Source organism: Ursus maritimus, unplaced genomic scaffold, assembly GCF_017311325.1.
Source record: "Ursus maritimus isolate PB19 unplaced genomic scaffold, ASM1731132v1 scaffold_15, whole genome shotgun sequence".
Taxonomy (NCBI): Eukaryota; Metazoa; Chordata; class Mammalia; order Carnivora; family Ursidae; genus Ursus; species Ursus maritimus.
This window is the reverse complement of record NW_024423897.1, coordinates 3,289,851-3,304,646: the sequence shown is the minus strand read 5'-3', so window position 1 is coordinate 3,304,646 and position 14,796 is coordinate 3,289,851. Positions and strand designations below refer to the sequence as shown.

At 52.9% G+C, this 14,796-nt stretch overlaps 1 protein-coding gene and 1 long non-coding RNA gene across 2 annotated transcripts in view; one reads left to right on the top strand and one right to left on the bottom strand.

Moving 5' to 3' along the window:
* Positions 1 to 599: 599 nt before the first annotated feature.
* STC2 (stanniocalcin 2) lies at positions 600 to 14,500 on the bottom strand. The gene is made up of 4 exons (XM_008692362.2): positions 14,015 to 14,500; positions 11,792 to 11,934; positions 9,133 to 9,344; positions 600 to 4,114 (listed from the first exon to the last, which is right to left on the bottom strand). The coding sequence occupies exons 1-4, from the start codon at positions 14,163 to 14,165 to the stop codon at positions 3,712 to 3,714; spliced, it is 909 nt and encodes a 302-aa protein (XP_008690584.1). The 5' UTR covers positions 14,166 to 14,500; the 3' UTR covers positions 600 to 3,711.
* LOC103664476 overlaps positions 12,856 to 14,796 on the top strand; it is a 62,367-nt gene continuing 60,426 nt past the window's right edge. The window contains exon 1 of the long non-coding RNA XR_569032.2: positions 12,856 to 13,477. This is a non-coding gene — a long non-coding RNA (uncharacterized LOC103664476). The remainder of the gene's footprint in view (positions 13,478 to 14,796) is intronic.

Genomic DNA, 14,796 nt, shown 5'->3' with positions numbered 1-14,796 from the left:
GGCTCACTAGCCACATGGTTTAGTTTGGGATCAGCTGCTTTACCTTTTCCCATCTCAGTTTCTTCGCCTGTAAAATGGGGATAATACCCACTACTCGTAGGACGTGGTCAGGGTGAGAGGATGTATGTGAAATGGGAACACCGTGGGAAACCAGGGCGTCCGGCTCTGTTTTGCTGTGGCGAGGATGAACTGGGGAGGAGGCAGTGAGCTTCCCTGCTGGTGCCAGGCCACTGAGCTGTCGTGCTGGTGGCATCTGCCACAGGTTCGGTCTGAAGGAAAGTGTGGCCAGGCTACAGGGGAGACTCCCAGGGGAGAGCAGAGGGCGCTGTGAGGACGTCCCTCATGGCTGGGGGGGTGACACCTGCAGCCAGGCTGCATGCAGTTCATTTTCCGCTTTGTCTTGGTGACTCAGGCAGTGTTTTGGACCGAGTCCCTCTAACGGAGAAGAAACCCAGGATGGTCGTCTTTACCTGGTGTCCCTTCCTGTAAACTGAGCTTCCAGCATTTTAAACAGACTCAAAACTCGCTTGCGCACTGCCATTCCCCCTACGTGCTGGCTGTCCAAAGCGCTCTCAGACAATAATGCTACTCAAGGGAAAGCCGTTTATTTAAAATCTTTATTAATGAATGGAGAAAAATAATGCCATGTGACAATGCCCGGGTCCTGCTGCCTAAATCCATAACAGAAACAGACATGATGACTTAACAAGCTCCCGGGGTGCCAATTCTGAGATCAGATGAGGTTGTTCTTCCTTAGGAAATGGGCTCTGGTAGCATTGTTTTTCCATGTTGTTCTAGCAAAGCCTTTTACTTGGTTCAAGTTTAAATTTCTCTCTTTGTGTGTGTGTGTGTGTGTGTGTGTATCTAAGTATGCCTACAGCTCTCGACTGGTGTTTGCTATTTATTTGGTTTCAGGTATCAGCATTTTGCTGTACGAGGTTGGTCCTCCCCTCTCAGAAGAATAGCGCTATTTATTGATACAAAGGAGAGGTGTTCAGATCATCTTGTTAAGATGTAAAGCCCAAAATAAACATCATATCTTTATTTGGAAATCCACATCCTTCCTTAAAGGAAGGCTCATGAGTAAATTTGTATGAAGTACGAAGCCCAAGTCGAGTGTCTATTTTTAATGACCACTGTGCTTACATTTTAGATTGTACAAATGCCTCTCAACTCTTACGGGAATTTGGACTTTACTCCATTTCGAGCCAAAGAACCTTTGCAATAAATACTATTGTATGCTTCAAAACATTAAGAGCCAGAATGAAATGAGGTCTCCCCGACTTTGAGAAGCAACACACTAGTGGTATAAAAATATACAACAGAGATCAGTGAAGGGGTTCAGATGGACACGGTAAGCAATTTTATGCCTCGGGGGAAAACACTGAGATAATAAATACAAATGACAAATATTTACAATAGAAGCAACAAATGGGACATCAGTAGGCGAACACATAAAACATTTACACTGAGGAAAATATAAAAGTGATGCCTTTCACACATTGAGCCCAGGAGCCGGCGAACAAATGAACAGCTGACCCAGCAACGCGGGAGAATGTTATTGCTTCAGCTTTTGAGTGATGTGAGTGAAACAGTCAACGTGCTGCAGTGGCCCATGGCGTGAGCCAGCCACGGTTTACGTTCGGTTCCCATGGCAGAGCCTGACACACCGGTCCTCCTCCCCCCGAGGCCAGAGCTGGATTAAGTGCACCATCTCTTCTGCTTTCTGCAGCTCTAGCTCTTTCTAGGTGCTTCTCCCAGCGTTTTGTCCCCTTTTCCCCCCACACCCAAATGGTTTCTTCCTAACGTGGATCACGAAAGATTGGGGAGCTGACTTTCCAGCACCATATCCTGGCACTGATGAGATTGGGTTTGGGGTATATAAATACTAGCTGGGTTTTGGGTAAGGGCCTTCCCTGGAACAAATTACTGCAGAGTAGATAAATTTAGCTCCTTTATCTCTGGCCTCAGCTTGCTCTGAGGGAGAGTTATAAGCTGATATAAACGGAGGATGCTTACTTTTTTGCCAACTTACTAGAATGGGCATCAGAAAACTCAGGCCCAAGAGCCAGATCCAGGTGGGCACCTGTTAAATGCAGTTTTCCTGGCACGGAGCCCGGCCTGGTGGTGACCCGTTGTCTGTGTATGCCTGCTTTCCCGCGCAGCGGCAGAGCTACGAGTACCTGCGACAGAAAACACACGACCCGCCAAACAGTAGTGTAAGTTACTATCTGGACCTTTACAGAAAAAGTTTGCTGACCATTGCTCTAGAACGAACTAGCCCAGAACACCTGTCTACTCCTTGTAACACGGGCCTCCTGTTCGAGTACTGGCTGCAAGAGAGGAGAATTTAATATGATAACCCAGTAGGCGAGACAGAAAAGGCCTATCTGTGGAACGTTCTGAACAACCACAAGAGCCCCACCGCTGACCCTTTGTTACGGTCCTCTCCCTCCTTGCCTTGGATTCTTAGTTCTGCCCCTCCCCTCTACCTTTCTTTTGTCCACTCTGACTCCTTTCTTCGTTGCTACATTTCCAATCTGGATCTGGAAAATCCTGTCCCTCAGGGCTTCCTGGCGGTCTCCTCCATTTATGTAAAAGGTCTGGAAATCACAGCCATCTTGGCTCTCTTCTCCCCCTTTCCATCCTGCACACCAAGAAACCCCCGTTTCAGACTTGGCCTCAGGGCGTCAGGTACCGGGCTTTCTGGATCTTGGCTGAGGGTCAAGGTGGGGTAACAAAACGCTAAGGAAAACTCTGTCAAATGCACTCCTCTCGTGTGCATCTTCCTCCAGGCGTGTGGTTTGTCCTGAGCGGCTGCGAGCCCACGCCAGGCCGGCAGACGCTCGGCTACATCGCTCTTCGATTCCTTTTAAAAGAGCACTCAAAAGAAAAAAAAATCAGCCCCAAAAGATGGGCTGTATTTCTTTTTCCTTTGAGCTGGTTTTAATGACCCAGTTGCTTTGTTTGAAAGCCATTTATTTAGACGACAGGCATGCAGATGTAACTGGATAAATAAAGTGAAATAGAGCTTCCAAGCAGTGGTTAATATACAAACACACAGGGACCGCTCCCTTGCACATGGTCCCCCAGACAGAACAATGGCTCAGAAATGACACTTAGAACCCTTGCCCTCCCCATCCCCAGCAGCTCCAAACCTCAAGGTCCCATGCAAGACACTGAACTTCTGTTTGGCACCAAGCACCCACACAGCCCCCGGCTCCTCTCCACCCTTCTGACTCCCAGCGCGGTTTTCACATTCACTCCTGTGCCCGGACCTAGCCCGCCCTCCGCCAAGACGTCACCAGAAGCTGCGGGGCCGGGGCCCAGCACCGAGCGCGAGGTCCAGTGCGGCAGGCCTGCCGCCCCCCGCCCGTGTCCGGCCCACCTCCCCCACAGCAGAGCAGACCGCAGGCCGCCGCCCAGTGGCTCCACGGATGGAAAGAAGACAAAGTTGCAAGGAGGCCGCGTGGCGCTCACTTCGGGGTGTGCAAGTGTGGAACCCCCCAGGGCACAGCTGAGACCTCGCTGCCGCCTCGGCCGCCGCCGCCTCACCTGTTCATTCTGCTAGCACACACCTTCATCAAGTCCGCAATCCCCACCAAATCCTGCGCGAGACATCCCCCCTCTTTAATGGCAAATGTTCTGGAATGTCCATAGAGAAGAAAATGGACGGCATGGAGGAAAGATTTCCCGGCCAGGCCTCTCGTTTCACCTCCGGATATCGGAATACTCAGACCGTTCCTCCTCCCACTCGCTGCTTCCAGAAGTTCCCTGGCCCCCGTGGCCGGCTGCTCGGCCCCGGGCATGGGCGTTTGGGTGGCTTTGGCCACCTCGCTCGCCCTTGGCACCTCGGCCGGTCTCCCGACTACTGGGCTCCGAGAGGTGGTGACCTGCCTCCCCGTGGTGGGCCCTGGAGAGCTTGGCTCCGTCCACGGGGAGCTGGCGCTCAGGGGGCACCGTGGGGGGCCTCTGGATGGCTGAGGTGCAGAAGCTCAGGATGGAGCAGAGGCTGCCCCAGTTCTGCTCACACTGCGCCTGGACGCTGTGCGTGACGGCCTCCTTCACGTCCTCGCCGCAGGTCAGCAGGAGGTTCACCAGGTCCACGTACGGCCTAGAGGTGGAGAGCAGAGAGAAAGGGAATGGAACCAGCCCCGAGCGGGTCACAGAGGGCAGTGAGGATACCAGGCAAGCAACACATGCCCGAGGCCCGGCTGCCCTTTAGTTTGGGGAAAGAGCTTTCAGGAATTGCTTCAAGCCGTTATCCATACCCTAAGGAGCGCCGGCCTCAGCCACTATTTACTAGACGGCCATTACCTCCCAGGCTCCATGCCAGGCATCAGAGAGAGGTAGGTGACTGAGCCCACCACCAGGAAAAGGACTGGTCACAATTTGCAGGTGCATACCATAAAAGAAGAGCCTCTGAGGAAGGTGGGTGAGAATGCCAGGTAGGGCAGCTGTGCGAGTGTTGAAAAGCAGTGTAGCAGAGCTCTGGGCATGTTTTGGGCATGCCAGCTAGAAGGTTTCAGTGGGAGGAGTATCTGAAGTGTTTTGGGGGCCAATGGATAAAAGGCAAATGGTGACGGGTTGGAAATACCAAACCGAGCAATCTCTTTGGCAGGGGAGGAGTAGCCGTCAAAGATTTGGGGCTGGAGAGCTCCCCGTCGCCCTCCTGCCATGTGGTGTCAGTGGGGCTGGCTGGCTTTGCACTCTCCTGGGTTAAGTCTTCTCTAAGTGAGGCTCCTAAGAAACCGTTTCCCCATGTCTGTGTTTGCCCCTGGTTTGGGCTCATGATGAAGAAGGGAGTCTTTGGAAGGTATGGGTGTGCTTCCCTCTGTACTCAGAGGGGTCTGGAACAGGTGGAGAAGGGTGGGAGGCAGACCACCACCCTGTGAAGTCACTTCCCGTGGAGCTCCCCCTTTTCCTGGTACTAAAGGTTGAAGAGGGGGAGTGGCTATCCAAGCACCTCTATTCTTCCAGTCTGGGCTTGCCTAGAACTGGAGGTGAGGGCTGGCCGCAAGGGGCCTAGGTGTGGGGATGAGGGCCAGCAATCTGAAATACACACACCCGGTTCTTGCTCAGGCCATCCAGCTGCCCTGGGTCTTTGGGAAAAGTGCCGGAGGGAGAATGACCACATCATGCCCTCGTGGGGGTGAGAGGTGTGTGCCGCAGGCAGGAACCCTGTGCCTGCTCTTTATGGGCCCATCTGGTAGGAGGTGTCCCCAGCAATGGGCTCTCATGGCCCACTCACTGAGCCCTTCTTACAGCTCACCGGCCTTCTGAAATCCCCCAGGAGGGCGAAGGATGCTTCATGGGTCTAACCAGCTTTCTTTAGCATCCTTGGCTAGCAAATTTTCTGGATATATCTGACCACTGCAGCTCTGGCCCATCACCTTGGGCAGGGAAATCACTGTGGAATGTGAGATCATTTGTAAGAAGGAACAAGACTTTTTCCTCTCTGAGCCTGGACCCACCTGGGTAGCTGCCTGTTAGCCCACTTCATCTTCTCTTTGCAAGTTGGCAGTGGTTGCTGGGCAGAAGAGCAGACTGTGTTTTCGGACTTGTGAAAGTAGTTCACTGCCATTTTTATGAATTAGTCCTCAAGTTGTAGCTGAACTGTCCTCATGTCATAGATGTAAAAATGGAGATGGCTGGTGGTGGGGGCAGGGCGGGGGAGAGGAGAAAGTTTTTGGAAGCTTCTGGGCTGGGAAGGCCTAGAGCTCAGCTGAGAGCAGAGAAGAGGAATGTTCTGGCTGATAGAGATCAAGCTGCCTTTTAAGGCCTACTTGATGCCTTTGGAGTCAGAGAGTCTGTGCATGGCTGATGGACAGGGTGTTTAAACTCTCTAAGGCAGGCCCCTAATAGTGACAAGGACAGTGATAACACTCCTCTTCTCGGGCTGGGAGAGGGGGCCATGGGGCGACACAGAAGAAATGCTGCCCGCATATTTGTTTCCTTCCATCTTTTGACAACTAGCAACTGACTGCCTCAGGGAGCTCAAGGTCACGGAGTATATCTGCTACAGCAGCATCAGGATTTCAGGGCCTGATTTGTACCTGCCCCCCCACCCCCACGGCGACATGAGCACATTGCGGGGGCTGAGAATCTGTCTTTTTGGGACTAGCCCGATGCTCTTCTTTGAGTTTCTCTCCCCAGAGTAAGGGGAGGGCTCTCTCGGGAATGTACGGACTGCCTCCTGGCCTCCTTTGCCAGGGCAGTCTGCCTGCCAGATGACTCTCAGAACCCCAAGGCGGATCCGAGAAGGCTGGACTAGTCCACACTCTCTCCTGCCTTTGGCGCTCTCTCTGGAGGAGAAAGCTGTGAGCCATGGGGAGGGGTGTGTGTTAATCTAAGCCGTGTTTTGAGCTGGCATGGTGCCCTCTCAGGCTGCAAGCTCAGCCCGTGTCTAATGACAAAGCCCAGCTTTCTCAACTGGGTGTCAGCAAGGCTAAAGGATTTTTAAAAATACTTGGAGGGGGACGTGCCTGGAGGCTGCCAGCACCCAGTGACAGGGTGTGTGGTAGCCAAGGCAGTTGATGTGGAGAGAGTGGGGCGGGAAGGGGTGAGAGGAACACAGGGAAGCAGAGAGCTTGAAGGGAGCCACTTTAACCAGACCGGAGTGTTTGGGGGTGGCTAGGGATTGGGCTGAGGAATGGGGGAGATGTGGATTCTGGAGCGACTATCATTTCCTCTTCTCTAAAGGGAAAAGCAAATTCGGTTCTCATTTTCTTATCTGTGATCAATGCCATACATTCTTAAATGGTCTTCCTGATATTTGGGGACCGACGGGATCTTCTGTGCCCAAATCAGTGAAGACAGTTAAAGAACAATGCCATCAATTCAGCTCAAGGTTCCAGTGGATGCACTGCGTAGTCACGGCTTCAGAAGGAAGGTAGTGGGGTTCTGGGGAAGGTGGTGTTAGGCGAGACCCGCTGCCTCGAGGGGCCAGCTTAGCAAGAGGAAAGAGGACTTGTGCGCAGGCACAGTGAGTGTTCTTACAAGAGGCCCAGGCTAACTTATGGGGTGAGTCATCCGCATTCCCAGAGTGGGCTGGGGTGGAGGGCTACGTGTTCATTCTAAATGATGCGAGGAGCCCTCGGGAAGTAAAAATCTCATGGCCCCATGGGCCATGTTTCCATGGAGGAGGTACCAGAAAAGCTACAGTGTTTTACCCCTTCTTAAATTCCAGAGGGAGCAAAAAACCCTTCAAAACCTTCAGTTTTCCCAAAGAAGACTTTTCTCTAATCTTGAAGAAGACAAAGTCTTCTTGCACTCCAGGAATATATCACTGACTTATAAACTCACGCCCATCATCCACTCTTGAGGCCAACGAGCTATAGTGGATGACAGCGGACTGAGGACAAAGGAGCTTCAGGAGTCTCTCAGCCATGGGGCATTTTAGGGGCAGCTCGAAGGAACGGAATTTTACAGGGCTCTCCCTGTGTAATGGGGGTGTAGTTGAGAAAGGGGAAGAACGCCTGCTACATCTGGGGGCCAGGGAGCCTTTAGCAGGTCTAGCAGGGAGAGAGCAGGTCAGGAGCACGGAGGTTTCATGTCTGTTCCTGATAACCAGCTTCGGTCGTACACATTGCCAGCTCCCAAGCTGGATAGTAGGGATCAGACCTCAGAGCCAGGTCTTGAACCTCCTAGCTGCCCTTTTCTCCTCTGTGAGGTGGGGACAGTAGTCTCTACCTTGCAGCCCTACTGGGAACGATCAATGAGATCGTCCAGGTTAAGTCCCCAGCCCAGGGCCTGGCCCACTCCCAAAACGATAGCTGTTATCATCATTGTTATAGAAGCTGTTGTTGCTGTTTCTTTACAGGTATTTGGAAGAGTGGTAACTATTTTATCGGGCATTAGTATGACTAAGGAGAAGACGTTACTTTGCGCTTGGCAAGGGCTGCCTGTAGAGATTCACAGTGAATCTTCGAATTCTAACACTGCACTGGGGCTGTCGCAAGATACCTAGACGCTCATAACCTGGTGGGACGTGGTGGGCGATGGCTGTTGTCCCCTGTGATCTAAGCAGGGTGTGCGTGTACGGGGGGAGTAGCCAGCTTAGTGGCATAGCTGGGGGAAGGCCATGGCCCCAGCTGAGGAGCAAGAGTTCATAAAACTGTACTGATCCGGCCCCATGAGTCACTGTGTAAAGACCAATGGTGCCATCAAGCTGGCGGTGCCTTGTAGCGGTCTACTCCGCTAGTGGCCTGCTTTCTGCCCTCGGTCTCCGAGGAAGTCGCCATCGTGACCTACCGCCCATGCTTCACGTCAGAGCACTTGTGCACCACACCCTTTATCACTTTGCAAAGTTTAGGATCCTACAGATGAGGTTTTTTTTTTTTTTTTAAGGAATAAGATGTCCAGGGTTTATTACTGAATTGCAAGTCTTTGAATAAGCAAGTTCATATTTACCCACTTTGGCAAAAAGGTGTTTAGCTGATTAAAGTTTTTGACATGGGTCTTGTGTTTTCTCTGGGAGGGCATTAATGTGTTAGAGAAGGTGAGGGAAAGGAGGGCCATGGAGGCAGGAAAAAGGCTATTGCTCTCAGCTCTTGGCCTTTAAGTCCTGGAGCTGGACTGCCTGGCTCTTGACTCTGGCTTTGCCTCTCATTGTCTGTATGACCTGTACTTCAGTGAATCTCAGTTTTCTGATCTGTAAAATGGACGTGAGAATGGCACCTTGCTCACAGGGCTGCTGTGAGGATCCGGTCAAAGATCCCCGTAAAGCACCAAGCACAATGCCTGGCACTTAGTAAACGCTCAGCCACTGTGGTTAGCTCTCACTGTCTGTTAGGGCATCTGCATGGCCACTTGGAATACTCAGAACTGTTGGGAGCTGGGCTGAGGGGAAGGTGAAGCGTATTTCCGAATCCTACACATTTCACGCCTAGTACAGTACTTTCTGTTTCTATTGCTTATGCTTTTGAAACCAATGGTGGACATTTCTTTCGCTTCCCTGAAGGCCAGCAGGAAAGGGCCTCCCATGGGAGTCAGCGCATCTTTCTGAGGTAGAGTGCAACCTTTCCCATATGATGGGAGTTCGGCCTCCACAAACAAGCCCCTCAGACTCCTCCAACACCAGCCTGAGGAGCGGGCCCCTCCTTCCCATGGCCCCTGTGGGGCGGCACTCACTCGTGCAGCAGTAAGTCCTTGAAGTGAATCATCTCCACCATCACCCGGGTGTTCTCCTGGGCGGCTGAGCACAGATCGTGTTTGAGGTAGCATTCCCGTTGTAACTGGAACACCATTTCCTTAATGGCGGGGCACTTCCGGCTTATGCAGCCGAATCTGTGCCGCAGAGCATGGGCCTTACACTTCAAGGCATCTTTGATGAACGATTTGCCCTGAGAACAGAGAGGACAGAGAAGAGAGAGAGGGGCAGAAGAGACAAGTCCTTGTCAGAAGCTTAGACACTCACATTTCTTGGTCTTACACAGGATTTTTATTTGACAACTGAACCCCAAGGTCTTGCCTCAGACCGACGTCCATGCAGGCGACTGGCTGACGCTACGTCAGGAGGTACGTCTAGAGTGACATGATACCTCCGGCATTTGGCCAAAAAGGATGTTACTTCGGGAGACTAACAAACCGGCCTCCTTCCTCCCCAGCTGCTCTACTAGTTTTCCTTGTCCTGGGGCTTCCGTGGCCGTCTGGCCTCCAGGCAGCCCAGGGTTGGCTGTTTGGTGGCAACTTTTCTGGAACATGAGGGGAATGTGGCCAGACGTAAATCCCGAACTCCCAGCCGGAGAGTGTTTCCCAAGTAGAAGGTGCTTGCTGATCCAAGTCTCACACCATTGCTTTTTCCTCCAACCCCACGAGTGACATCAAGGTTGGGTGCTATCTGTGCCTCAGGGCCTCCCACTGCCCCCAACCCACACTCATATCTCCTCCTATCCTTCCAGGAGCATTCTTTTCCTTTTTGAAAACAATTCGACTCCTTTAAACTGTTAGGATTATTGCCTCTAAAAGGCCCGCCTGGCACACTGCCTGGCAGCATCTGGAGTCTGAACTGCCCAACTGACAGCCCCTCCCCCACACTCCCTGCCTCTGAGTGGCTAAGGCAGCCAGGCATACATCTGGCCCACAGTTCTCTTTCCTGGCAACCCCATTAGACTGTTCTTATCCTAGAAAGGAGACAGCTGTTGGGGGTGTGGAGGCAGGCTGGGGCTTGAGCTCCCTTATCAACCTCTCGGGGCAGAAAGGCATTACGGAATACCTACCTAGGGATCCCCATTCCCCCATTACTATAGAAACAAGCTGTGGTTGGAGAGGTCACCCCTCTGTTTTTAGACAGGCCTGGAAGTAGCTGAGTGGAGAAAGAAAACGGGTTTAGGTTGGAAGTGGGAAGCCAGCCAGCATATTTAATTCAGTTCTTCCTTTAGAAGCAACTGAAATGTCTACAGATAGTGTCTGGTTGCTGAAAAACCCCTCCCCGTGGCCCCTTTTGCTCTGACTTTCCAGTGGGAGCCAAAGAGGATGGAGGGTAGGGTGTGCCAGTTTATGAAATAGTCACATGCTGGGAACCAGCTTGAAAAGGGATGCTTCTCACTTGAGAACATACTCCTGTTGGTTGAGAGAAAAAGGAAGATTGATTTATTCGAGGGCTGCAGCAATCTGTTTTGGTATTCTTCCCTGACATCCTGTGGGATCGCCCTTAAATACACATCTTTCCTCCGGATTTCCTATTACGTTTCCTAATTCCAGTTAATCCAGAAGGGATGCTTTATTAGGGAGCCTCGAGGAGTTCAAACGTTCTACTCTTTCCTTCCCTGGTTTCTGGTTCCCCCCCTGCCACCCCACATCCTCTACAGCGTCGGCTGCCAGCCCTGTCGCATCCCTTTCTGGTTCCCAGGCATGGCTTTGTCAGGCTGTCTATAGGATGTCAGTGGATGGTGACGGGTGGCATTTCATAAGTCACACCATAACTGTTGGCCTTCTCCAAACGTTGTCCCCGCTCTCCAGTGATATGGGAGAGAAAGCTGAAGAGCTACAACAACAGAGGGCTTTGTGATGCACATACATATTGGCCGGGGAGAACATGAAGAAGGGGAACCTGATGCCACTTGCCACCTGAAACGTATTTGGATTGTCAGCACTGGAATCACAGGGTAGCTTGTTGGGGTCTTGCCCTACCCCAAGCAACAGCTAGGCCTTTCCCACCCTGGCGACTCTGGGATGGCTGGAGTGGATCAGGCGTTGTCAGAGGGTTCTGCAGGGCAGGACTCATTCAGAGCACTTGGGCTGGGAGAGGAGGGTCTCCTACTTTGAAGGAATAAGTCTCTTATCCTGGAGGTCCTGAATTATTCGTGTTGCCTGCTCACACACCCATTGGAGATGATGAATCTCTACGAAGTTTCTGTCTCATTGATTTTTCCCTAGTAGGTGACAACAGGTCTTGGAATGTATAATTGGAGTCCCTGTCCTCCCCCCACAAACCTACTGTTTCTAACGTGATGGGCCTTGCAGACGGAATTCTGGGGGGCCAGATATAGTCTGTCCCCTTACAAGATGCTTATTATTTGTTATGCCTTTTGTGTTCTCTGCTAAGAGTCCTTAGATGATTGTTCAACTTGCTCTCCATCCCCCTCTGCCTGTGTCAACACAGGAGAAGGATTTCACCTATATGACAGTTCTGGAGAGCAGAACCCCTGCTCTGCACCAAGAACGTGTCTTGCAAACGCTAAACACACCATAAACATCAGCTAAGGAAACCTGTTCACAAGTCCTTCCAACGAACATTTCAGTCATGCAACGCCAACCTAAAACATTTTGTGCTCTATGGGGTTTTTACCTGGGCATCAAATTTTCCAGCGTTGTGCAGAAAAGTCATGCAAATCCCATGTAAGCCTCGAATCTCACAAGAGTTGTTCTCGAAACATTCAAACACACCACACCCCACATCGCCAGCGTTGACCAAACAGTGTTGGATTTCCGCTAAAATGAGAATTACATGCAAATATATACAAAATTCTCAGCCACACTGGGGAATGCAGAGAGATCGGCTGAAATAAAAGTTAGTAATGACTAAAAGAAAATTTAAGAAGATAAAGTTAGAAATGACTATTTCAGGATCGAAAAAGCTAGGGCAAGAAAATGTCATCATTTAATCTACTTAGGAAAATGTCAGTATTTGTAAATACTGTATCTGTAAAAAAATCAGCCTAAACTATGTTACAAAAATCACAATCAGAATTTAGGTCTGAGCTCTCCACTTTTCATCCTTCCCTTCTTCCAGTCTTTGTGGAAATAGTTTGAAAGCAGAAGCAATTTCAGCTTTCTAAACCCACAGACACAAGTAAGATTTTAAATGATTAGCTTGCTCTCTCCCTTCTGTACTCCATCAATGAAATACCCTTCTCTACTTGGAACTCAAAGCCGCTGCTACTAAATCACAGCCATTTCCTTCCTGACCCCCAAACGCGAGCTTCCAAAAAGCAGTTTCAATTCAGCTTTATGATTCAACACCTAAAAATCAAAACAAAATTCCTATTAAGGCAGCGCCTCCAAACCATTCAGCGTTAAAAATACCAGGCTAGGGGAGCTGCGGTTGCGAGCAGGCTCAGGAGTCAGATGGGGGCTAGCCTGCAGAAACGCAATCGTCACAGTTAGAGGCTCCTTTTAAAGAGAGATCCGGTCTGAGATATCACTTAATCCCCTAGAAATTCCCGCGACCCGGGAGTTTGCTGCCCTCGGGAGTTTGCTGCCCTCCTTCGCAGAATGTGGCCCTAATTCATCTCTCCAAAAGGATAGACTGAGGGAGTTAACTGTCAGGCTGCCGCGTTCAAGAGACTCTCTTCCGTCCCTTCCACCCCCCCCCCAACAATTCACTGATTTAAGCCAACCACAAAATTACATCAGGAAAGTATATTTTGGAAGAAGGGCGGGGTCCGAGTAGATAATCCATATTCAGATTAAATCGACCGAGAGAATGAGGGGAGTGTATTTGTTGAGGTCACCAACTACCGAGAATCACGTTCAATTCTCAGGGAAAGCACTGGAGAGGGGGAAGGGTGGGCGCAGGTCAGAGGCTGAGCCCCTGGCGGGCTGGGGGTGCGGACCCTAGCGCCTGGAGGGGGGAGACTCCCGGATGATCCCACGCGCGGCCCCGGCGCGCCAGGCAGGAGCGCGCAGGGCGGCGATACACTCGCTCCGGGCGTCCCTAATGGGCACTCGTGCATTCCTGCTCGTGCGGTGAGCGCACGCACGCTGCCGCTGGGTTTCAGGCCCCCAAATAAAGGCGGCGGCGCGGGGTGGGGGGTGGGCGCCGAGCGAAGGAGCTCCAGGCAGATTGTCTTGTCTCTCCCAGGAGCTGGGAAGAGGGCCAGCCCCCTGCCCTGCACGCCGGGCTCTGCTCGGCAGCTTGCCGGTGAACGGAGAGCCGGTGGAGCAGCAGCCGCCGCGCACGGTTCGGGCCGTGTCACCATTTCTGCGCCTGCTGACCTGCCCTGGAGAGGGAGAAGGCGGCAGCACCTCAGAGGTACGCTTTGCGCCATCGCCCCCGACCCCTCCCGGGAAAGCAATGCCCCCAAGGGGGAAGTTCACAATGCAATCGGTCTCGCCTACAAAGTTCTTGGATGTCGGGCATCTTTTGGGGAGGTGGCACAGCGGTCCTGTAGCGGCTGGCCGGCTGGGCAGAGAAGTTCTCCGGGTACAAGGCGCAGGCCGGCCTCGGAGACCCTCCTTGCCTCCCGCGGGCCGGCCAGGATGGAGCGGGGAGCTTTGCCCCGGACCGGGGACTCTGGGGCCGGCACTGGCCGTGTCAGGCGCTGCCTCTTTTATCCTCGACTCGGGGAGGACAGCAACAAGTCCTGCTCCAACCATTTCATCACCCTGCCAGCACGTGCGGATTCCCAGGGCGCGGAGCCTGGCGCGGACCGCGTCTCGCCTAGCCTCGCGCTTTCCTTTGCACGTCCCGCGCCACCCCAAGAGTTTGCGCGGCCCTAGGTGGGCTCTCAGTTCCGGGCAAAGCGCCCGGACCGCGCTGCGTGGGTGCACGGTGTTGTCTCGCACTTACCTGTGTTCTGCAGGGACAGGCGGCCTTTCTGCTGGGAGCCCCGGTCTTGGGGACCGTCCGGCGGGTTGGTGGCGTCGGTCCCCCGCGCCGGGTCGAAGGTGGCCAATACCAAAGCCAGGGTCACGAACTGGCCCAGCCGCTCGGCACACATGGTTCTTGGTGTAAACGTCCCGCCCGGAGACCTGGATTCTTTGTGCTCCCCTCCTCCTCTTCCTCCTGCTTGGCCGCTTCCCCTCCTCCTCCCACTCTTCCTCCTTGCTCGCTTTTTCCCTCCTCCTCGCGGCCGCAGCTCAGATAGAGGTTACCCAGCGCCCTCCCGTAGCTCTCTGGAGAGCATGTGACCAGGCCGTTAGCAGCGCCGCGAGTGCCCGGCAATGGCAGGGATGGTGCCTCAAATATCCCTGGAAGCTCTGGTGTCACTTGAATGAAGGAGTCGAGCAGGTGTTGTCCCAGCGGCTGGACCAATCCGAGACCCCGGCCCGTTTGACAACACGGCTGGGAGGCGGGGCCTGCGCCCAACTACTACAGGAGGAAGCGGAGCTCCGCCGGGAGCGCCCGACAAAGTTGCCGACCTGGCGGCGGCCACGCGTTTGCGTGCGTGTATGAGTGTGTGTGAGCGCGGCCGGAGATGCGTGTGCGGGTGATCCAGGGCAATGGCCGAACGCACTTTAAAAAATAAAAGCGAATACCAGCTCTGATTGCCCCTAAAGAAGGGCGGGAGGAGACGGTCTGCGCCGGGACGGCACCCCCCCCCCCCCCCCCCCCCCCCCCCCCCCCCCCCC

Coding starts and splice junctions, on each gene's coding strand:
- STC2 (XM_008692362.2), bottom strand. CDS start 14,165: ATGTGTGCCGAGCGGCTGGGCCAGTTCGTGACCCTGGCTTTGGTATTG. Junction 11,935..14,014: donor CCTGTCCCTGCAGAACACAG/GTAAGTGCGAGA, acceptor TTCTCATTTTAG/CGGAAATCCAACACTGTTTG. Junction 4,115..9,132: donor AAGGACTTACTGCTGCACGA/GTGAGTGCCGCC, acceptor CTCCACCTCTAG/GCCGTACGTGGACCTGGTGA.